Below are 24,587 nucleotides of genomic sequence, written 5' to 3' on the forward strand. Positions count from 1 at the left end.
TAGTCAGTCTGACATGCAAATCTTCTGCCTGGAATTCTGGAATATAAATCTTTCCTTCTGCAGCTTGGCACAGCTACCACAGTTTGCAAACATGAAAAAAGTTAGTCTAAGCATAGAGAGCTGACCCCCAAAAGAGGACAGAGCTGAGACTTTCAGAAAAGGAAACTAGAAAAAAGGAAAACTGCATCATATCTGAAGTCCATCCTCCCTTTGTGCTTTTCAGCTATTAGTCAGTAAATCCCCTTTGATAAGCCAAGCTGAGTTTAATTTTCTTCTTTGAAACTAAAAGCCTCCTTACTGATACACCACTAAAAAGACAAAAACAAATGAACAATTCACAGAGGTAAAAATGTCAAATAAACAAAATATTAAGTGTTCAACCTCACTAACAATAAAAATATTTTTAAAATCAAAACAAGGTATCACTGTGGGGTTGTAAGATTGGCAAAAATAAAAAATATGGTTAATACATAACTCTAGTAAGAACGGATCTATTTGAGCACTTCCATATACAGTTGGTAGTGGTGCAAACTGCTAAGGCCTTTTTGGCAGGCACTTTTTAGTCATCTGACAAAATCTGAATTGTGAATCCTCGAATTGGTCTTTAACCTGTAGAAATACTCAAGACGTATATGTAGCATACACAGATCTCTGGCCTACAGAAATAGTCAAGATGTTCATTGTAGCACCGTTTGCCTCAGTGGAACACTGGAACTAATGTAAAAGCACACCAGTAGGAAATGGTTAAACACACTACAAACATACCATGGAACACTGCACAGCAGTTTGGAAAGAAAAATGAAACAAAGTATACATGTAAATACTGACAGTGGAAAGATGTCCACAATATATATTAAATGAAAAAGCAACATGCAGAATATATACAGTAAGACACCCTCTTATTGCAGAGGGAGAAACAAGTCCATAAAGCTACGAGTCTACACACGGAATGAAGAAAGGGCTTTCATTTTATATTCTTCTGTCTTCTCAAAAAAATTTTGTTACAATGAGCACTTTACTTTTTATGTACAGTTTAATTCTACTTTTAAAGTCTACGTAAATTAGGGGCGCCCGGGTGGCGCAGTCGGTTAAGCGTCCGACTTCAGCCAGGTCACGATCTCGCGGTCCGTGAGTTCGAGCCCCGCATCAGGCTCTGGGCTGATGGCTCAGAGCCTGGAGCCTGTTTCCAATTCTGTGTCTCCCTCTCTCTCTGCCCCTCCCCCGTTCATGCTCTGTCTCTCTCTGTCCCAAAAATAAATAAACGTTGAAAAAAAAAAAAAAACTCTACATAAATTAATATTTATATGTATGTAAGTACACAAATGCATAAAAAATGTCCAGAAAAATACATTGCAAAATGTTAACAGTAGTTATCTCTGGGTAGTGGAATTATAGGTATATTTATTTTATTCTCTGTAGTTTCTGAAAAATATTATGAAATCAATAATTAAAAATATATTTTAAAAAAAGAGACAAAGCAAACTACCCTATGGAAGGCTGACCTTTACTGTCATTTGCTCTAACCTTTAGGAAAGAGACATTTGAACTCAAGAATTTGGGAAGCGTGGAAACTCAGCAGAGTAGTCTAGAGCAGGGTGTGGAACTATAGAAAGATGCATGAGGTTACAGGCACCTGGGTGTAAAGAAAAGGAAAAACACCCTAGGTAAGTAATGAAAGCCAAATGGAGCGGCTTAACAGTTCACTGTTACAGTGTCATTAAGACAATATAATGGTGGCACAAAAACAGACACTCAGATCAATGGAACAGAATAGAGAACCCAGAAATGGACCCACAAACGTATGGCCAACTAATCTTTGACAAAGCAGGAAAGAAGAGCCAATGGAATAAAGACAGTTTCTTCAGCAAGCGATGCTGGGAAAACTGGACAGCGACATGCAGAAAAATGAACCTGGGTCACTTTCTTACACCATACCCAAAAATAAACTCAAAATGGATGAAGAGACCTAAATGTAAGATAGGAAGGCATCAAAATCCTAGAGGAGAAAACAGGCAAAAACCTCTTTGACCTTGGCCGCAGCAACTTCTTACTCAACACGTCTCCAGAGGCAAGGGAAACAAAAGCAAAAATGAACCATTGGGACTCACCAAAATAAAAACCTTCTGCACAGCAAAGGAAACAATCAGCAAAACTAAAAGGCAACTGGCAGAATGGGAGAAGATATCTGCAAATGACACATCAGATAAAGGGTTAGTATCCAAAATTCATAAAGAACTTATCAAACTCAACACCCAAAAAACAAATAATCCAGTGAAGAAATGGGCAAAAGACAGGAATAGACACTTCTCCAAAGAAGACGTCCAGATGGCCAACCGACACATGAGAACATGCTCCACATCACTCATCATCAGGGAAATACAAATCAAATCCACAACGAGATACCACCTCACACCTGTCAGAATGACTAACATTAACAACTCAGGCAACAGATGCTGGTGAGGATGCGGAGAAAGGGGATCTCTTCTGCGCTGCTGGTGGGAATGCAAGCTGGTGCAGCCGCTCTGGAAAACAGTACGGAGGTTCCTCAAAAAATTAAAAATAGAACTACCCTACGACCCAGCAATTGCACTACTAGGCATTTATCCAAGGGATACAGGTGTGGTGTTTCAAAGGGACACATGCACCCCCATGTTTATAGCAGCACTATTGACAATAGCCAAAGTATGGAAAGAGCCCAAATGTCCATCAATGGATGAATGGATAAAGACGTAGTACACACACACACACACACACGCACGCACACACACAATGGAGTATTACTCGGCAATCAAAAAGAATGAAATCTTGTCATTTGCAACTACATGGATAGAATTAGAGGGTATTATACTAAGCGAAATCAGTCAGAGAAAGACAAATATCATACGACTTCATTCATATGAGGACTTTAAGACACAGGACAGATGAACATAAGGGAAGGGAAGAAAAATAAAAATAGGGAAGGGGACAAAACATGAGACTCTTAAATATGGAGAACAAACAGAGCGTTACTGGAGGGGTTGTGGGGGGGGGGGGTATGGGCTAAATGGGCAAGGGGCATTAAGGAATCTACTCCTGAAATCATTGTTGCACTATATGCTAACTAATTTGGATGTAAATTAAAAAATAAAATTTAAGAAATAAAATAAAAAATGAAATGAAATAGAGAAAAAAAAAAGACAATATAATGGAAGGCACAGACTCTAAAATCAGCCTAAAGCCAAATCCTGGCTCCACCCTAGTTTTCTGACCTTAAGCAAGTTAATCTTTCTTAGAGTAAGATGTAGATAATTCCAGTACATACCTCATAGGGTTGCTGTGAGGAATAACTAAATTAATACAGACAAGCAATTAGAACGGTGCCTGATATGCACAGTAAGGGTCAAAGATGTTTGTTATTAATACTAATGGATGGTGGCAGAAATACACTTAGTTCCTCTCTATGTAAGCCACAATAAGCATAACATTTCTGCTCTGATGGAACTTATGATTTTGAGAGTACAAGGAACAAAATGTCAAGAGCCAAAAGGGGATGGCAAACTACAGTCCACAGGCCTTTAGCTAAAAAGAGTTTTTATACTTTTAAAGAACTGTAGAACTGAAGAAAACGAAACAACGAATATATGAGAGATCAATATGGGTCTGCAAAACTTAAACTATTTACTATCTAGCCCTTAATATAAGAATTTGCCACCGTTTATCTAAATAATGTGGCTAAACGTAATTATATGCAGAAGATAGCATTATGACGGCAGGAGACAAGTTTTTTAACTGTAAAAAAAAATCTTATGAGCTGGAGGGCTTCTGGAGATCATCAAGAATCCTTTTTGCAAATTAACGTTATTTCGTTTTGGAATCAATTGCATTAAGGCCTCGAACCCTTCTTTTCAACACACAAAAAACTATTATGCAATGTAGAGCTCGTGACTAGAAGTTAGTAGAGCGGCTCTAGTGCTATTTCCACCACCTGTGGCCATGGATGAGCCCGCTGACGCTGATTCACGGGCTTCATCGATAAAGTGGATAAATGACCAGATGATGGCCAGGCCCCTCCTACGTTAGAAAATCCTCTGGAGCCCTGGCTCTCCCAGCAGGATAGAAGAATAGCTCTACTCCTCCCACACTGGAGGCCCGAAAAGGTCACGTGACCAAGGCCCGCTCCAGGTAGCTGGTGTACGGTAATCCCAACTCCCCGTTCTAAATTTCTATTGCCGCTGACCTGGCTACAGGCAAAACGGATGAAACAAAAACACACAACGCAACATAGCCCAGCGCTTTATGCCGACACACGAGCAAAGAATTCGTTAACTTGCGGTGATAAGTTTAAAGACACAGATGACACCGCTACTCAGAGCTACCGACTTCGAGCAAGTCCCAGTTACTGTCCTTATTGCACTGGTCCTGGAGACCCTGTCCGAGGGGCCTCATTTTGCTCCCTGGAACTCCCCTCCCCGCGAGAAGGGAGGCGGCCGCGGCTACTGATGCAGTAGACGGGAAAGAAAAGGCAGATGTCGCCGCTGGGAAAGACCAGGCGGAAAGCCAAGCGCACGCCTCGACTCACCTTAGCCTCAGTCCTCTCCGGCTCTCGCTGCGGGCAAGCAAGGTTTTAACCCAAGTGCCTGGACTAGACGTGACCAAGGGGCGGGTCCTGCCCAAAAGGACCCCTCACTCCCGCCAGCGAACTCCGCGGGCTGCCCACTGGCCGCCTGTATGGAAAAGCGAGCACTGCGCCTCCTCCTCTATGGGCCACCTTCCTTCCAGCGGAGAAAGAGTCCTCCCCGCCCTGTTAGCTGGAAGCGAACGGCACGGCAAGGAGCCAGGGCAATTCGACATTGGGGGTTTTAGTCAGGCAGTATGTCGGGCGCCTGGCTGGGGCCAGGCTGAAGGAGAAAAATCCTCCACCCGCAGCCCCCACTTGAGTGCTTTCCACTCGTCCTCTTCAGCTCAAGATGGTGGCCTCCCGGGCGATAGGTAGTCTCCGCCGCTTCACTGCCTCCAGGACGCTTCGCTGCCCAGGTGAGACCTGGGTGGGAGCACCCCGCAGCCCCAGGCAGAACTCTTGGGGAGGCGCGTCTCCCTTTCGCTGTCGCCTTCCAGCCCCGCCTGGGAAACTCTGTCCTGGCTGCAAGGAAAGGATGCCCCTCTTGGACCCCCTTCCTGTGTCCTTGCGCACACTGACACCTCTTCTCTCACTGCTCCCATGCCCTGCAACGATTTCAGGCTCCGTAACCCCTAACGTTTATGAGTCCTGTCTCCCGGGTCTGGCACCTTCCGCAATTCTCGTGGCACTTCTGTGCTCATGCCCATCTTCTTTTCTTTTACGATGGCCTCGGACCTGTCCCTTCTAGATCAGGAGTTCCAGGAGGACTGGGGCAATCCAAATCCGTCACGTTTGTGGCCCCACCGCACCTTACTCTTAACAAGAGCTGTCTTAAAAGCTTCTTAGGTGGTATTAACCAGCTTTGCAAATTACTGCCACTCCCCGCTGCTTTCCCACAAAACCTTTTTTTTGGTGTGCCTATTACCACATTTCAATAGAGAGCTCGACTCTTGCACTTCCAGTAATCCCGGTGTGAATGTCTAGTATGTTAAATTTCAAGGGAAGGTTCTGCAGTTTACCAGAAGAAACATTTTTTTAAAAAATACTCAAATACCACTGTCCTGCCTGTGGACACACTGGGGGCGGAGTGTCGAAAAAATAAGATACGTGTACCTTAAGGAATAAAATGTTAGATAATTTTAAGCACTGTTCTAATTTTGTTTCTGATGGTACCCAGTTAGGCTTGCGTTAGCTATATTATCTTTTTTCTTTTCAGACTGGCAGTGAAAGGGTTAAAGTGGGTGCCTAGGGAAAATCAAGCATTTTCCTCCCATCTCAAATCTGTAAGGTGAAAAGTGACCTTTTTATTGCATGTTACACTTAATACCGGCTAGTTTGAATTTTAACTCGTAATATGCCTTCCTCCTGGACCACCGAAATAGTATGCTTTTTGTAGACCTAGCTGGGGTCTGCTGTAAGGGATTAATTTTGGATGATTCAGTCTTTTTCTGCCTTCTTATTTCAACGTGTGATTTTAGTCTCCCCCGGACTGCTGTGTGTGTATATACCAATCATTATATTACAAAAAATTGAAATGTAAAGTTTGGGGAAGGGTTAAGAAAAAAGAGTCACCCATTCTCTTAATACATACAGTAATTGTTAGCATTTGGACATGTTACCTTACAGTTTTGTCTTGTTTTCTTTTCCACATTTGTGGCTTAAGGCTTTCTGGAAATCAAATATGTATGTTTGAACTAGCCTCCTCATTGGTTTTAAGGTACTTCTTATGGATTAGCAGCTTGTGTAACACTGAGGTGGTGGTCAGGTCGTGTGATTTCTGGTCACTAACTAGCTGTGTAACTTTGAACAAATATCTTAGTGTAACCGAGCTTTATTTTCCTCACCTGTGAAATGAATGAGACTTTTGGATTTTCTTAGACATTAGAAATACCATGAAAGAGCAATTCAAAGCATTTAAATTTGGAGTCTTTTAGGCTTGAATCTGGCTCTGCCTTTTATTCTTTAGTGACCTGGGACAATTAATTTCTATGTCTGTTTTCTCATTTGTGAAATGGGGAGTAATACTTTTGAGAACTTCAAAGGAGTTATTTTAGGTTAAAAGCAATTTTTCATTAATTCTCAGTACATGCTGCTATTAACTCTTTCCTGCCCTAAAGAACTATGATTCTGTATATCTGAGAATAAATGAGAAGCTTAACTTTTCTATATTTTTTGTATAGAAATATATATACCCATATAAATGTTTATATATTTTGCATTGTTTTCACCAATAAGAAAATGTGGCTTATTATAGTTATTACCCCCTTTGAATAGCAACTTAGGAATTTTGAAAACATGTCTAGAAAGTGATTCAAAATTGCCTGCGACCTGGATTGCCATTTAGACTCAACATAATACTGAGTCTAAATGAAAATCTGTGCCATGGTCATTAACAAATGTTTAATGAGATTATAACATTTACTGGTGGATGGGTAAATTTTCTTGAAACTGATTTCTAATCCTCAAAGTTCTAACCCATTCCTCCTCCACAAATTCTGTAATTATGAATATGACTGTGAAATGAAAGCCACAACTTGACCAAGATATTTTATTTAATTCCTACTCCTCAGTCTCGATTTCTTTTTTTTTTTTTTTTTTTAACATTTATTTATTTTTGAGACAGAGACAAAGCATGAACAGGGGAGGGTCAGAGAGAGGAAGACACAGAATCTGAAACAGGCTCCAGGCTCTGAGCTGTCAGCACAGAGCCCGATGCGGGGCTCGAACTCAGGGACCGTGAGATCATGACCTGAGCCAGTCAGCCGCATAACCGACTGAGCCACCCAGGCGCTCCTCAGTCTCGATTTCTAATATGTAAGTGGTAAAATAATTTCACAGGAAATGAATTAGAGGCAAATACCGAAGTAGAAGATGTGTATTTAAATTTGACTCACTTCCCGGGGTGCCTGGTGGCTCAGTTGGTTAAGTGTCCGACTTTGGCTCAGGTCATGATCTCGTGGTTAGAGAGTTTGAGCCTAGTGTCAGGCCCCGTGCTGACAGCTCAGAGCCTGGAGCCTGCTTCCGATTCTGTGTCTCCCTCTCTCTCTACTCCTCCCCTGCTCGCTCACTCGAGCTCTCTCTCTCTAAAATAAATAAACATTTAAAAAATAAATAAATAAACAAATTTGATTCACTTCCTTAATCCTATGGCTTCCCCCAGGGTTGAATATTGAGAAAAGCTTTTGATTGTATAACCCAAGTAACATTTTTGTATTGAAATTTGTGTCCTTGTAATCCAACTCTCTCCACTGCTGTAGTTTTAGGTCTTGTAGGTATCTTTTGAGTTAAGTTATTGGGATGATTAAGAAGTAGGACAAAGGCTTATCTCTTTTGCTGGCACAGTTGATATAGGCTAAAGTTCACCTAGCTGCTATGGAGTAAGCTGTCCAGATTTGGTAATGGATACGGCTAGATTCCAAAAGCAAAGCTACCTTGTGGCTACCAACTTAATTTAGTTGCCTGTGGTTTGAATTCAAGATACATTTATACACTTATTTTCCCTTGGTTCTTTTTTTTTTTTTTTTTTTTTTTTTGTCTCTACTATGGCTTGAATTCGTTTCAAGATATGTTTGTACCCTTATTTTCCCCTTCATTTTTTGTCTTTATTGATTTGGAGGAGGTGTGTTGTGTATATGTATATGGGTGCGTGTGCAGCAAAGGCAGATTAGTGGTAAGAGTTTAAAATGGTTTGACCCATGGGGCGCCTGGGTGGCTCAGTCCATTAAGCGTCCGAGTTCAGGTCAGGTCATGATCTCACGGCAAGCCCCGAGTCTGGCTCTGTGCTGACAGCTCAGAGCCTGGAGCCTGCTTCAGAATCTGTCTCCCTCTCTCTCTGCCCCTCCCCCGCTCACACTCTGTCTCTCCCTCTCCCTCAAGAATAAATAAACATTTTAAAACATTAAAAAATGGTTTGATCCATAAGCTAATGAGCACCAACCTGTTGTCTCAAATAGTTGGTCTTTAAAAATGCAACCCATGCCCGAGCCCTGGCACCTGCTCTATTTTCTTTTTGCTTAGCACTTACCTCCTAACTTACTTTTTTTTACATATGTTTATGTTTCTTGTTTTTCGGCTGTTTTTCCACCCCATCCCTCCCACCCTGCATTCCTAGTCAGTCCATCCCCACTCTCATCCACTCTACCCTGTTCTATTCCCTGTTCCCCTCCCACTGGAATTTCCACCCTACGGGCAAAGTTCTTTTTATGCCAGACCTATTTTCACTTCTTCATTTATCTCTACTGAGGAGAGACTGATTCTTCCTATGATATTCTTCCTGATATATATAATCCCCTGCTGCTGTAGAATATAAGCACCACAAAGACCAGGATTTTTATCTTTTTGTTCAGTCCAAGTGCCTAGAACAGTGCATGGCAGGCCACAGTGATTTTTTGGTGTTGCTGAATCAATGAATGATTGTGAGATGATGTTGGAAGAGCATACTCTTTAGTTGGGGGAATGCAGTGATTAAAGAACAAAGTAGTAAATAATAAGGGTCAAAATTGGCGGGGGAGAGAAAGATCATTACAGATGGAATCTCTTGATAACGCCTTGTGGAAAAGGTTGGGGCCATGATACAAAACATAAAGAAAGAAGACTGGTAAATACAGATGGTACAGATTTTAAAAGATGGGAAAGCAGAGAAGGGAAGTATATCATTAGTGAGGTAGAGGCATGGTGGTTAAGGAGATGGCTGGCTGGCTTCTCCTATCTTAATTTATTTGGTTGTAGCCCTGTGACTTACAGATACGTTTATAATTATTATATCACTTTTACTTCTATCTTTATAAGAATGCCAAAATGCTCTAAGAGACTTGTTCATATAGCTAGTAAATGATAAACTTGATGTTTGAACCCAAGTCTTTTAACTCAGGTCCTTTGTCTTGCTGATTTGGATTGCTTAAAGGAAAAATGCAGACAGAGCTAAAGATCACCTGACTCTGGTGCTTGTGTCATCCACAGTTTTCTTTAACATGTTGCTTGCCTTTCAGACCAGTGCAAAGCTGCTATTTTCTGCGCTTTCTCCTCTCCCTTAAAGAACTGCAGGATAGAGGGAAAGAAAGAGGAAGCAAGAGGCTTGGTTACCGCGACCGCCCCTCTCCTAATCCACTGCACCATCAGTGCGTTCTCCAAATCAGTGGCTCCCACATGCCCACTTGTTTGCTGTTTCAGTCTCCTTTCTAAAAACTGCAGATTCTGAGGCCCAGCCCCCTTAAATTCTGATCCTGTGGTTCTAGGTTGTATGTCGCCCAGACATCTGTGAGTATATTTGAGCCTCCCCAGCTGATTCTAATGCCTGGAATCACTTCTCAATACTGCTGTGGGAATCCCAGTCCAGCTAGATATGGTGCATTGTCTCTTGGGTCCTGCTTTGGCCATGTGTATTAGTTCCGTAATCCAGAAGGGTCCCCGCCTCCTTGTCAAATATAGACCACCCTCAACATAAGCCCCATGTTGGGATCTGTGCTAACAGCACAGAGCCTGATTGGGATTCTCTCTTTGCCTCTCCCCCAGTCATGTTCTCTTTCTCTCTCTCAAAGTTAAAAAAAAAAAAAAAAAAAGGTTAAAATCCCTAGTAACCTCTCAGCAGCTGAACCTTTCCACCAGCCTGTGACCATCTGTCTCTCTCTGTGACTACTCTCTCATTCTCCAAATCCCTTACCTTTATCTGGCTTAGATTTTGAGGGATCTCAAGAGTCTAAGACTGCCTTAGCATGCAGTGATAATCAAAGGTAATGAACAATAAAATTAAACCATGTTGGTCATTTTATGTCATGGTAGTATTCTTTTTTTTTTTTTTTTTTTTTTTTTGGAGAGCACAAGTTGGGGAGGGGCAGAGAGAGGAGGACAGAGGATCCCAAGCAAGCTCTGCCCTGACAGGCTGACAGCAGTGAGCCCGATGTGGGGCTCGAACTCTCAAACTGAGAGATCAAGACCTGAGCCGAAGTTGGAGGCTCAGCTGAGCCACCCAGATGCCCCAACCTTTTTTTTTTTTTTTTTTTAATGCACTCCTAAGTTAGGCAGGCACTCCACACTCTAATTATGCTTGTGGATTCCAAGACTGTATATAGCCCCTAATGTAGTCCAAATGCAGTATGGTTTCACTGAAAATTAGACATAAAAAAAAGTTTTAATACTAGTAACTAAGAATGAAATAATGATGGAATATTATTCAACTGTAAAGAATAAAATCTTAACCACTTGCAATAACGTGAGTAGTGCTAGAGAGTATAATGCTAAGTGAAATAAGTCAGAGAAGGATACCATATGAACTCACTCATGTGGAATTTAGGGAACAGAACAAACGGGCGCCTGGGTGGCCCAGTTGTTTAAGTGTGCCGACTTCAGCTCAGGTTATGACTCATAGTTTGTGGGTTTGAGCCCCGTGTCAGGCTCTGTGCTGACAGCGCGGAGCCTGGAGCCTGCTTCAGATTCTGTGTCTCCCTGTCTCTCTGCCCCTCCCCTGCTTGTGCTCTCTCTCAAAAATAAATAAACATTTAAAAAAATTTTTTTAATTAAAAAAGAACAAACAACCAAAAGAAAAAAGCGACAAACCAAGAAACAGACTCATAACTATAGAAAACAAACTGATGGTTACCAGAGGGGAGATGGTAGAATGCATGGGTGAAATAGGTGATAGGGATTAAAGAGTGCACTTATCATGAAAAAATATATAAAAGGAAAGAAATTAAATTTACTAATATTTAGTGTATGAATTGATAAAGGTAAATGTACGTAAGTTATTTTAAAAAGAAGGAAATAAATACTGAGGGAAAGCTAGCACAGAAGGATACATGAAGGAGCCACTGGATATTATTAAAGTACCAATTCTTGGGGCGCCTGCGTGGCTCAGTCAGTTAAGCGTCCTACTTAAGCTCAGGTCATGATCTCACAGCTCCCAGAATCGGGCTCTGTGCTGACAGCTCAGAGCCTGAAGCCTGCTTCGGATTCTGTGTCTCCCTCTCTCTGCCCCTCCCTCGTTCATGTTCTATCTCTCTCTGAAAAATAAACATTTACAAAATAATAAAGCACTAATTCTTTATTGTATTTGATATTACTTTAAAACTTATGCCTTTTCCTGGATACATGTGTTTCCTGTGTACTGCTATTACGGTTAATAATTATCAAGGGATGATTTTTTTTATTTTTAGAGCTAAAGAGAAAACTTCTTTAAGATATTGGACAAGGTTTGGAAGATGTGGGTAGGGAGGAGAAAGCAATCAAAGAGGCGTAGTTTGAAGTGGTTTAATATGGTTTGAAGTGACATGTGGTCTGAAGTGCAGCATGAATATGAAAGAGAAAGGAAGAAAGAGCAAGGTGTTTTTAAAGAAGTTTGGAAGTTGTAACTAACAGATACGGACCCAGTGCTGGCCTCCAGAATAGCTTGGTTACTGCTTAGAGCAAGACATTTGTATGAGAGCGGGGCAAAGGTGACCCTTCAATGCTAGAAAGGACATAGAGTAATGCCCAGAACAAACTGAATTTTTGCGTAGGAATTTCCCAGTGTTCCTTACTTTCGATCTGTAGTCCAGTACAGATTCCTTACTGTACATTCCTTAATCCCCATCACCTATTTAACCCATTCTCCCACTTACCCCCTTTTGGTAACCATCAGTTCTCTGTAATTAAGAATCTGTTTCTTGGTTTGCCTCTCTCTTTTTTTCCCTTTGCTCATTTGTTTCGTTTGTTAAATCCCACATAAGAGTGAAATCATGCAGTATTTGTCTTTCTCTGACTTATTTTGCTTAGCATAGTACTCTCTGGCTCCAACCGTATGGTTGCAGATGGCAAGATTTCATTCTTTTTTAGGGCTAATATTCCATTCTATATAATTTTACTTTGGATCATTTCTCCATAAAAATACAAGAGGATGTGGGGTGTCCAGGTGGCTTAGTCAGTTGAGCGTCCAACTCTTGATTTCGGCTCAGGTCATGATCCCAGGGTCATGGGATCTAGCCCCGTGTCAGGCTCCGTGCTGTGCATAGAGCCTACTTGGAATTCTTTCCTATTGCTGCTCTAACAGATTCCCACAAATTCAGTGTCTGAAGCAATACAAATTTATTATGTATGTCAGAAACGAGTCTCGTTGGGCTAAAATCAGAGGTGTTGCCAGGGCTGTGTTCATTCAGGATGCTCTGTGTTCATTCTGGAGAAGTCATTTCCTTGTCTTTCCTAGTTTCCAAGGCCACCTGTATTCCTTGACTTCTTCAAAGCCCTCAAAGTAGGACTAAGTTCTCATGTTGCCATCTATCTGTTCCTCTTTGACTCTCTCTTCTTTGTGATTACTTCGGGCCCATCTGGATAATCCGGGCTACTCTCCCTGTGTTTGGGTCAATTTTAATTCCATTCGTACCCATGATTTCCTTTGCCGTATAACCTAACATATTTACAGTTTCTGGGACCTGGACATCTTTTTTTTTTTAATGTTTATTTTTGAGCGAGAGAGAGAGGGAACACGCACACAAACGAGGAAGGGGCAGAGAGAGAAGATCGGAAGTGGGCTGTGCACTGACAGCAGAGAGCCCAATGTGGGGCTCGAACTCGTGAACCGTGAGATAGATCATGCCCTGAGCAGAAGGTGGATGCTTAACCGACCGAGCCACCCAGGTGCCCCAGGGACCTGGACATCTTTGAGGGGGGATTCTTCTACCTACCACATTTAATATCTAAATAATTTTATAAGCTGATAATTAAAATGAAAAAGGTATGGTAGTAGTCACAATCATGGCCCAGAATACATTAATCTCATTTTGGTTTTTTGTGGTTATAAATTCCAGCTTTGTTATATTTAGCAGGTACTACAGAAACTCTTAATTTTGTAATTGAATTTGAATCAAAATAGTAATTAAACTTGAATACCTTTTTCTTGCAGGTTATACCTGCCGCAACTTTTCAGCATCCTCTGCTTTGCTAAGTAAGTTTAATTTCTTGTCGACATGCTTACATTGCTTTTTAGATTTGTTTGGCAATAAACATGTTTACGAATAAATTATCCTTCTCTTTTTAGCCAGAACCCATATTAACTATGGAGTCAAAGGGGATGTGGCTGTTGTTCGAATTAACTCACCCAATTCAAAGGTATCTAATTTAACTTGCTGCAGTCTATGTCTACTAACTACATTCATGAATCCAGTGCTAAATAAGAAAGAAAGAGAAATCCACCAGTCTGACAGTAATCTTATATGAATTTGTAGTTGTAATAGTTTGACAAATTGCTCAAGGAATACAGTTTTCTGGAGCAGAGGTCCTTGACTAAGAATTCCTTCTAGTTGACCTTAAGTGTCAGGTTAACATCAAGGACTAGTGAAATTAGCCTTCTGTTACTGTGTAGAATATGGAGGTGATTTACTAGATAAGAACCAAAGCGCACGCTCTGTTCATAAGAGTCAGAACTCACCTATCCATCTTAACTACCTGTTGTTAAACAGGCTTTCTTCATTACCTGCCCGCTGTAGTCATTATCCATAGAAAATTGCCTGGGTTAAATGTGGGTGTTAAGATTCCTGAGGAACTGGAATGACAGTGCAGTTCACATGTTGGAAGTCAAGTTCTATTCCAAGTGGAGCTTCATTTGTTTTTGGCAACTTCAACAAAGCATTAATCCAGTCTTTGCCAAGAAGACCTCTGTTGCAGGAGCTCATGCTTTTCCCCCATCTAAAATGGGTGTCAAGTTTTATTATTAGAGGTCTAGAGGGAACAGCAGTACCTAAATGGAGGCAATTAACAACTATCACAAATTAAGGAAAACAAGAGCCAGTCTTCCTCACTAGAGTAAATTTTGGTGCCCACTGACCAATGATTCAAACTTAAGCTATTTTTTCCGAATTTTCTAAGTTGACCATTTTTTCTGAACACAAAACAACACATGCCTACAGTGGGAAGTTTTAAAGCTATAAAGAAGAAAATAACATCATTCATACTACAGACCCAAAGATAACCACTTTTAACATTTAATCTAGTTTCAACAAATAATATTTACAAAGTAAAATCATACTATAGGTCTAATTTTGAGTTCTTTTATTCTTAATGTTATACAAACTTTTCCATACCAACAAATTCCATAGACTTATTTGTAGCCTGCATATGTTTTGAACTCTTTAAGAGTATGACCCTGAGTTGCTTCTTTGAGTAGATCTACTTTTTTTTTAAATTTTTTTTTTTTTTCAGCGTTTATTTATTTTTGGGACAGAGAGAGACAGAGCATGAACGGGGGAGGGGCAGAGAGAGAGGGAGACACAGAACCGGAAACAGGCTCCAGGCTCCGAGCCATCAGCCCAGAGCCCGACGCGGGGCTCGAACTCACGGACCGCGAGATCGTGACCTGGCTGAAGTTGGACGCTTAACCGACTGCGCCACCCAGGCGCCCCTGAGTAGATCTATTTTTAAAGGGAGGGTGCTTATGGTTGGCCAAAGCTGAATAGAAAACTACTGGGTTTAGATTTTTCCCCCCTGCCTCTCTTGCTTCTAACAATATATTTCTGCTGGATAAACAAAGTTCCTACGATCAAAATAGCATTTCATGGTGATTTGCACATCTGGTACTTCAGATTTAAACCCTTAGATTTATATGTATTTCCCTTTGGCAGGTAAATACACTAAGCAGAGAACTGCAATCAGAGTTCATAGAAGTAATGAATGAAATCTGGGCTAGTGATCAAATCAGAAGTGCCGTCCTTATCTCATCAAAGCCAGGCTGCTTTATTGCAGGTGCTGACATCAAGTAAGTTTTCAGAAATTTGAAGTCACCTTTGATCTTGGCTAATAGTATGTTTCTTAGGCCTAATCATTCCTCCATTTAAAAGACGACAGAAGTAAATTCTCTGAGTTTTCTTTTTTAAAATTATTTACACAAGTGTGTTAAAGTTGGTAAAAAAAAAAAAAAAGGGGGGGTGCTTGTTGTTTAAACCATGTAAGACTAACCTTTCCTTAAAGAGGTTGAAAGCAGTTCTAAGAAAAATATTTGAGTAGAATAAAAAAAATGCTATAAAATTAAGCTAACAATGTGGTGCCCCTCTTTTTTTTTTTTTAAACCCAACAGACCATTAAATATTTAAAAGTTTGAAAATACCATGTTAATAAGGACTTGGAGAAATGAGACAGTTAATATATTACTAGCAGGAATGCCAGTTGGTACAGCAACTTTGGAAAACATTTTGGCAGCATTTAATAAAATTGAAATGTATGTATCATATAATTCAGTGATATTCTTCTAGCTATACATGCTAGAGAAATCCCACCCTTTGTTTTTAAGGACCCATTTATGAGGATGTTCAGCCCTGTGTAGTTAAAATAATGAAGAATTTAAAGCAATTAAGTGTCAGTCCATAGGGAAGTGGATAAGTAAACTGTGGTATTTTCACATGATAAAATACTACAAAATACTTCAAAGGAATTAACTAGATCCACAACATAATGTTAGAACTTAAAGACATAATGTTAAGTTTAAAAAAAAAAAGCAAATTGTAGAATGTTCTATGCAGTATGTAGTTTATGTAAACATTTTAATATTTTTTCTTAAGCTTATTTATTTTGAGAGAGAGAATCCCAAGCACTGACAGTGCAGAGCCTGACGCAGGGCTCAAACTCAATGAACCATGGAGATCATGGCCTGAGCTAAAATCAAGAGTTGGAAGCTTAACCGACTGAGCCACCCAGGCGCCCTAGTTTATGTAAACATTTTAAAATCACACATAAAATGTCTTATTTATGGATACAAACGTGTCGTTGGTCTGGAAGGATACACTGCAAACATTCGAAAATGGTTGTTTCAAGGTAAATGAAGTGACTGTTAAAAACTTGAGTTTGTCAGAGTGAACTTTAGTGATGCAGCTAATATTTTGTTATTTTTTAATGGTAAGATTTATGCATATATAATTTGTTTACAGTTCTTTAAAGCATTTATAAGGACTCTGTCTCTCAAAAATAAACATTAAAATTTTTTTTTTTTTTAAAAACGGGCGCCTGGGTACTCAGTTATGCGTCCAACTTTGGCTCATGTCATGATCTCACAGTGCGTGAGTTCGAGCCCGCATCGGGCTCTGTGCTGACAGCTCAGAGCCTGGAGCCTGCTTCCGATTCTGTGTCTCCCTCTCTCTCTGCCCCTCTCCTGCTCGCACTCTGTCTCTCAAAAATAAATAAACATTAAAAAAAATTTTTTAAAACATTTATAAGCAGGTGAGATGCTTAGTGTTAGTTTAATGGCTTAAAATGTTAACAGTTGTTAATTCTGTCAAAATATGAGTATTTGTTATATTATTCTTTGTACCTTATACAACGATAGCCTGCATTATAGGCTGAGTAATTTGTACCTAAGATGTCTGTATAGTTTCAAACCTTGCTCCACATTGTGTACTCTTTTTGTTTATGCATAGTAATTAAGAATTTATAAATATTTAATGTGTATTTCTTAGAAAAAGCAAAATTATCTGTATCAAGTGCTTTTTATTCTAGCTCAGTTATTTGAGCCTAGCAAGACACTGATGTCTCAGGGCTCCTGAGAGGCTCAGTTGGTTAAGCGTCCGACTTCAGCTCAGGTCATGATCTCATAGTCTGGGAGTTCGAGCCCCGCGTCGGGCCCTGTGCTGACAGCTCAGAGCCTGGAGCCTGTTTCAGATTCTGTGTGTCCTTCTCTCTCTGCCCCTCCCCTGCTCATGCTCTCTTTCTGTCTCAAAAATAAATAAAAACATTGAAAAAAAAAAAAAGACACGGATGTCTCACTAAGCTACCTGGCTGTAGCTTTCTGTATCCATGGGAAAATACTTGCAGCTTCTGTGAAGCTAGCTGAGCAGCTCCCAGTATATAAAATGACAAAAACTTGTTATCTTTGACCAAACATACAAAATCCACAGTTTAAATGTTTTCAAGAACAAAGTAGCAAGTGAAACAAACTGAAATGAAAGGACATTGAATGCAACATTAGTGTGGTGAATCTTTTTTAATCATTAGGAGATCCAAAAACAACTTGAAAGCGTTTTTTTTCCACTGTCATTTTGATTAGCGTTCAATCTGAGGGTTACTTATAGTGAACATGTTTAATGTGATAGGAAAATATTTACCAGAAGATGAATTTTTTCTCATGTACAGAGTTTTGTAATCTAATGATTTTTTTAATAGAAAATAAAATTTTGCAACATGTTTTGTTTCGTGTTCTCTGGATCCGGAAATCTAACATTCTTTATGGAGAGATGATGTAGCTGATATTAGTGCTATCTGAGGCAAAACCATTCTTAAACTTCTGAGTATTTGAAGATTCACTATCAAGTATTGACATATATGATAGGGTAAGGATACAGTGGATGACATATTGAACCAAAGTAGGGTATAATTTCATCTTTGTTTCTTTTCTCTGCTTTCTTGTTTGCTGCAGCATGTTAGCCTCTTGTAAGAGCGCGGAAGAGGTAACGCAGCTATCGCAGGAAGGCCAGAGAATGTTTGAGAAACTTGAGAAGTCCACAAAGCCTATTGTGGCTGCCATCAGTGGATCCTGCTTAGGAGGAGGACTTGAGGTATAGATTTATTCCAAAGTCTTTGAGACACTGTTGAGCATGTTGGTGGGAATTACAAACTGCTAACCTGTAGGCTACTGTTTTGCCTGCAAAAAGTTCTTGGAGGAGAATCAGCTTTTTAGTCATCCTCATGGCACAGAGCAAGTAAACCAAAGTGTGATGTATTCATTTTTATAAATTTAGAAGTTTTGAACTAGATCTCTAAGGTCTCTTTCAATTCCAAAAACCTGGTTCAGGTTTGCAGGGCAAAGATTCAGAAGTGTGATTCATGCTCTTGAGCTACTGAAGTCTAGATGAGACACACAGAGCATAATATGTGTGTAAGTGCTTTGTAAATAGTAAAGATGGTGAATAATGTCAGATCTGAGAAGAGATGCTTACTAGACTGGAGCATGTAGGAAAAGAGAGGGAAAAATAAAATAACATTTATTGAGCATTTATCACATGCTGAGCTCTGTGATAAACACTTTGATATATATTAATTAAGGAAACATATGCCTGGTCCTAAAAGACAAAATCATTCCACCCATGGGTATGGTATGAGCAAAGACAAAGGTAAGCAAAACCTATTAGGACATCATAAGTAGGCCTTCTTGATTGAAAAGGAGGGTCTCTAGATGGTACAGGCCTTCTTAACTTGGCATGCAATGGACATGGTGTGTGCACTTTTCTATTGAGAGCTTCCATAGCTTTCAGCAGATTTTTAGGGAGATCCACACCCCCCAAAAAAAGGTTAATAAATTAAGGAGAAAGTATGAAATAAGGCTAGAAAGAGAAATTATAGAAAGCATCAAATGCCAGCCTAGTGAATTTCCATTTATTCTGTGGGCACATTCCTGCATTAAGTAATCTTTAGACCCTCACATAACCTAAGGTTTTATAAATGTACATTTTCTAACATTCTGATTTTCTTTCATTTGTTTGAAGCTTGCCATTTCCTGCCAATACAGAATAGCCACAAAAGATAGGAAAACAGTATTAGGTACCCCTGAAGTCTTGCTGGGGATCTTACCAGGAGCAGGAGGCACACAAAGGCTGCCCAAAATGGTGAGTATAAGCCCCCTTGTGACCTTTAGAACCTCATTACCTATAGGCCCCTTTAGATCTATTTCCTCTGGTACAAAAGGCATAACATGGGTATTCATTGTAGAATTTAGAACCAAAATAAAATACGAGTGTATAGGATCCACAACAAATTTTAGGGGCACCTGGGTGGCTCAGTCAGTTAAGCATCCAGCTTTGGCTTAGGTCATGATTTCCTGGTTTGTGAGTTCAAAGCCCCATGTCGGGCTTTGCACTGACAATGCAGAACCTGCTTGGGAGTCTCTCTCTCCCTCTCTCTGCCCCAACCACTTCTCTCTGCCCCTTCCCCGCTTGTGTGTATGTGTGCACAAATAAACTTTTAAAAAAATAACAAATTTTATTCCTGGTGTTTAGTTTTTCAATTCCACTTTTTATTTTTTTAATTCCTTGATCAAAATGATTGATCAAGGGGGCACCTGGCTGACTCAGTCGGTTAAGTGTCCAACTCTTGATTTTGGCTCAGGTCATAATTTCACAGTTCATGGGATTGAACCCGCATCAGGCTTGCTTGAGATTCTCTCTCTCCCTCTCTCTGCCCCTCCCCTGCTTATGCACGTGCTCTCTCTCAAAATAAATAAATAATAACATTTTTAAAACTTAAAAAAATGTTTTTTTAATTATTTATTTATTTGATCAAGGTTCTTTGTTAGTCTCTGAGGAAGTATAAAGATAAATAAGATATATGTTTGTCTTTCTGGAACTTGCAGTTTTTTAAAGATTTTATTTTTTACCTTTTTACCTTTTTTTTTTTTTTACCTTTTTAAAGATTTTTTTTTTTAAGATTTTTTTTTAAAGTTTATTTATTTTGAGAGAGACAGAGCATAGGCAGGGAGGGACAAAGAGAGAGGAGGACAGAAGGTCTGAAGTGGGCTCTGTCCTGACAGCAAAGACCCGGATGTGGAACTCAACAGATTTACGAACTGTGAGATCATGACCTGAGCTGAAGTCAGATACTTAACTGGCTGAGCCACCCAGGCGCCTAAGATTTTAGTTTTAAGTGATCTCTATACCCATGAAGGGGTTTAAATTTCCAGCCCCAAAATCAAGTGTTGCATGCTCTACCGACTAAGCCAGTCCAGTGCCCTTTGAACTTACGGTTTACTTTGTTCCTTCTGTGCACAGTACCATTTTACCGGTTTTTCAAATCCATGGGTCATATTTCATGATAAATATAAGAGGCAGCCCTTTCTCCTGACTTGGATGATCTCATTGCTGTATTCTGTAGAACCAGCAGCCAACCAGACTTCTGAATTCTTTTTTTAAAAATTTTTTTTTAAACATTTATTTATTTTTGAGACAGAGAGAGACAGAGCATGAATGGGGGAGGGTCAGAGAGAGAGGGAGACACAGAATCTGAAACAGGCTCCAGGCTCTGAGCTGTCAGTGCAGAGCCTGACTCGGGGCTCGAACTCACGGACCGCGAGATCGTGACCTGAGCCGAAGTCAGACGCCCAACCGACTGAGCCACCCAGGCGCCCCAGACTTCTGAATTCTTAAGGAGAAGGGAAGCATATCAGACCTGGAGGCCGCAGAGCAATCTCAATATCCGACTTGAGGGCCCACTGAGCCTTACAGCTTTGGGCACCATTGACTGCTCAGTGAAAACAAGGCTCCGCAGAAATACTCTTTGTGGGGAAGTTGATATCAGCCGGGCCCGGAAAAATGGGAAGATTTATAGTGTTAATTTTCTGATAATAAGTGTGCATTCCTTTACTGAAATTTTCAAGAGAATTTATTGAAAGAATTGATATGGGTATAGAAAATACTGCTGAGTTTCTTTTGTTGTTTAATTGGTATGTTGCTAGAAACCTTTCTTCTAGTAACTGCATAAGAAGCCCTGGCTGAGTTTTGTTTTTAAGCCTAAAATGCTTTTTACATTTTTTTAAGTGTGTATTTATTTTGAAAGAAAGAGAGAAAGTGTACACAAGCAGGAGAAGGGCAGAGAGAGAGGAAGAGAATCTCATGCAGCTCCATGCTGTCAGGGCAGAGTCCAACATGAGGCTCAGTACCCTAAACTGTGAGATTGTGATCTGAGCTGAAATCAAGAGTCAAACCAACTGAGTTGGTTTGGTCAATTCAACCAACTGAGCGGCCCAGGCACCCATTTAAGCCTAAAGTTCTTTATCGAAGACATTATCAAAACTACCAGGTTTCTCAACCTCCACTAATTCCAATAAAGGAATTTTAAGTATCGGGGCACGTGGGTGGTTCAGTCAGCTACGCATCCGGCTTCAGCTCAGGTCATGATCTCGCAGTTCGTGAGTTCAAGCCCCACGTTGGGCTCTGTGCTGACAGCTCAGAGCCTGGAGCCTGTTTCCGATTCTGTCTCTCTCTCTCTCTCTCTCTCTCTCTCTCTCTCTCTGTTCCTCCCCTGCTCATGCTCTGTCTCTCTTTCTAAAAAATAAATAAAGATTTAAAAAAAAAAAAGGAATTTTAAATATTATATAAATGACATACTATGTAAGTGCAGAATTTTAGGAAACATGAAATTATTTCTCTACCTTATCTATTTCATAAGACAGAAATCTTAACATTTGAATTAAAAGAAGAAATACAGACATTTTAGCTTCCACTGGAGGTGTCTAATCCCACAGTTACCTAAAACGTGTATTGGTGTATAAAAATTAACTGATTGGTAGATAGCATAGAAATCTGGTTTGATTTTTCTCATTTTAATATTTGCTCAGTTGAATGAATTGTAAACTGTAATTGTCACTCTCATATTTTTTCCCCTGTACTCTGATCCTTGCTTGCATGTTAGGTGGGTGTGCCTGCTGCTTTTGACATGATGTTGACTGGTAGAAACATTCGTGCAGACAGAGCAAAGAAAATGGGACTAGTTGACCAATTGGTGGAACCCCTGGGTAAGTGGTAGCGTGCCTCAGAGTTGGGCCTTATGAATTTATTTATTAAAGAGTTAAAGTCTTGAATATTGGTTAGAGTAAAATTCATACTCTTAAGAAATGAGTCATTCTGAAGAGTGAAGTTTTCTAAGTATAGCTAATACTAAATCATTTCCAACATCACCCCAACTTCTTGTTTTATTTTATAAATTGCACATCAAGAGTACAGAATTGAATCAAGTCATTATTTTTGGTTCTTAAATTACCTGTATCATTATTCATAAAAACCTTCCTTCAGTTTTATGCATCTGTTTTAATACTACAATAAACATGTATGAAACAACCTGAGGATATTAACAGCAGTTGACATCTACAATGTGCCACTTCCTCCATACAGCATCTTTTCCTCCTCTGACCCAAGGAAACCACTATTCCACATTGTGTGTTTGTCACTGTCTTGCATTTCTTAAAAATCAGCATTACTGAGGGACACCTGGGTGGCTCAGTCAGTTAAGCATCCAACTCTTGATTTCAGCTCGGGTCATAATCTCGTGGTCGTGGTTGTGGTCATAAGAGCAAGCCTTGTGTCGGGCTCCACACTGGGTGGAGCCTGCCTGAGGTACTCTGTCTCTCTGCCCCTCTCCCTCCCGTGCATGTGCACTTTCTCTCTTTAAAAAAAAAACAACACAGCATTATTGAGATGTTATTTATGTGACAATAAATTTACCAATTTTTAATGTACACTTTGAGTTTTGACAAGTGTATATAGCTGTGTAAACACTACCCCAATCATATAATAGGATGTTTTTAGTATATAGCTTTTTGTGTCTTCTCTCATTTAGCCTGATGTTTTTGAGATTCATCCAAGTTGTCACATATATCAACAATTCCTTCCCATTGCTCAACGTTATGCCATTGTACAGGTATACCATAATTTGTTTATCCATTCAGTAAATGATGGAAATTAAGTGTTTCCAATTTGGGGCCGTTCAAAATAAAGCTGCTGTAAACGTTCATCCGCAAGTCTTTACGTGGATGTATATTTCATTTCTCTTGGACAAATACCAAAGCGTACATTGGCTGGATCATATGATAGATGTGTGTTTAGCTTTTAAGAAACTGTCAAACTGTTTTCTCAAAGTGGTTATACCATTTTGCATTCCTACCAGCAGTGTATGAGAGTTCTAGTTACCAACCACTTTGCTAGGTCAGTCTTTTTAATTTTAGAGCTTTTTCTTTTCTTTTCTTTTCTTTTTTTTTTTTAAGAGAGAGAGCAAGCGCGAGCATGAGCAGGGGAGGGGCAGAGTGAGAGAGACTGAATCTTAAGCTAAGTGTAGAGCCCAATGCGGGGCTCAGTCTCACAATCACGAGATCATGACCTGAACTGAAATTAAGAGTTGGACGCCAAGCACCCCTAATTTTAGACCTTCCAATAGAAGTGTAGTAATATCTCATTGTGGTTTTAATTTATATTACTCTAATGACCAGAGTCATTAAGTTTCTTTCATGTGTTTGTATGCCTTCTGTATATATTCTGGTAAAGTGTCTGTTGAGATGTTTTGCCTATTTTGATTGAGTTTTTCTTTTTGAGGTTTTTTTTTTAATGTTTTTTAAATTTATTTTTGAGAGAGAGACAGAGTGTGAGCAGGACACAGAATCTGAAATAGGCTCCAGGCTCTGAGCTGTCAGCACAGAGCTCGATGCGGGGCTCAAACTCCTGAACTGTGAGATCATAACCTGAGCCGAAGTCAGCCATTTAACCGACTGAGTCACCCAGGTGCCCCCTCTTATTATTGAGGTTTTTGGAGTTCTTTTTATTAGGATACAAGTCCTTTGTGAGATCCGCAAATATTTTCTCCTTGTCTGCAGCTTGTCTTTTCATTTCTAAATGCAGAAATTCTTAATTTTGAAGGAAGCCCATTGTATCAGGATCTTCTTTCATGAATCATGCTGTTGGTGTTGTATCTAAGAAATTGTTTTTTCTTTTTTTTTTAATGTTTATTTATTTTAGAGAGAGAGGGGTGCAAAGGGGGCTCTGTGCTGACAGCAGAGAGCCAGATGCAGGGCTCAAACTCAAGAAACCGTGAGATCATAACCTGAGTGAAGTCAGACTCTTAACCAACTGAGCCACCCAGGCACCTCTAAGAAATCTTTTCTTAACAAGACCACAAAGATTTTCTCCTGTATTTTCTTCTGGAAGTTTTGTGGTTTAGCTCTTTCATTTTGGTCTGTGACCCATTTCAAGTTAACTTTATGATGATATGAGGTAGATTGAGTTTTGTTTGGGTTTTTTTTTTTTTTTTTTTTTTTTTTTTTTGCAAATGAATATCCAATCTCTTGACACAGTTTATTGAGAAGACTCTTCTTTCTCCCTTGAGTTACCTTGACACCTTGGTCAAAAATCAGGTGTTTGGGTCTGTATCTGGATTTCCTGTCTCCAGTTATCTAAATGTCTTTACTTAAGCCAATAGCATACTGTCTTCATTATTGTGTTTTAGTAAATCTTGAAATCAGGTTGTATGACCCCCTCTATCATGGTTCTCTTTCAAAAATTTATTTTGC

At 39.9% G+C, this 24,587-nt stretch overlaps 2 protein-coding genes across 3 annotated transcripts in view; one reads left to right on the forward strand and one right to left on the reverse strand.

The window, feature by feature from the left end:
* The window catches only part of HADHB (hydroxyacyl-CoA dehydrogenase trifunctional multienzyme complex subunit beta), a 40,058-nt gene extending 35,121 nt beyond the window's left edge, over positions 1-4,937 (reverse strand). The window contains exon 1 of one of the 2 annotated variants that reach the window (XM_045447481.1): positions 4,913-4,937. The gene's annotated coding sequence lies outside the window, so the exon portion shown is untranslated. Of the gene's footprint in view, positions 1-4,558; positions 4,672-4,912 lie in introns of those variants that run through there. The other variant, XM_045447480.1, reaches the window with a different exon arrangement.
* Positions 4,905-24,587, forward strand: part of HADHA (hydroxyacyl-CoA dehydrogenase trifunctional multienzyme complex subunit alpha) — a 48,846-nt gene continuing 29,163 nt past the window's right edge. The window contains exons 1-7 of the mRNA XM_045447479.1: positions 4,905-5,013; positions 13,467-13,508; positions 13,602-13,672; positions 15,181-15,314; positions 17,961-18,099; positions 19,027-19,146; positions 21,944-22,046. Coding sequence (XP_045303435.1) covers positions 4,947-5,013; positions 13,467-13,508; positions 13,602-13,672; positions 15,181-15,314; positions 17,961-18,099; positions 19,027-19,146; positions 21,944-22,046 — 676 coding nt within the window. The 5' untranslated portion in view covers positions 4,905-4,946. The remainder of the gene's footprint in view (positions 5,014-13,466; positions 13,509-13,601; positions 13,673-15,180; positions 15,315-17,960; positions 18,100-19,026; positions 19,147-21,943; positions 22,047-24,587) is intronic.

The sequence above is a fragment of the Leopardus geoffroyi genome, chromosome A3, assembly GCF_018350155.1.
Source record: "Leopardus geoffroyi isolate Oge1 chromosome A3, O.geoffroyi_Oge1_pat1.0, whole genome shotgun sequence".
Classification (NCBI taxonomy): Eukaryota; Metazoa; Chordata; class Mammalia; order Carnivora; family Felidae; genus Leopardus; species Leopardus geoffroyi.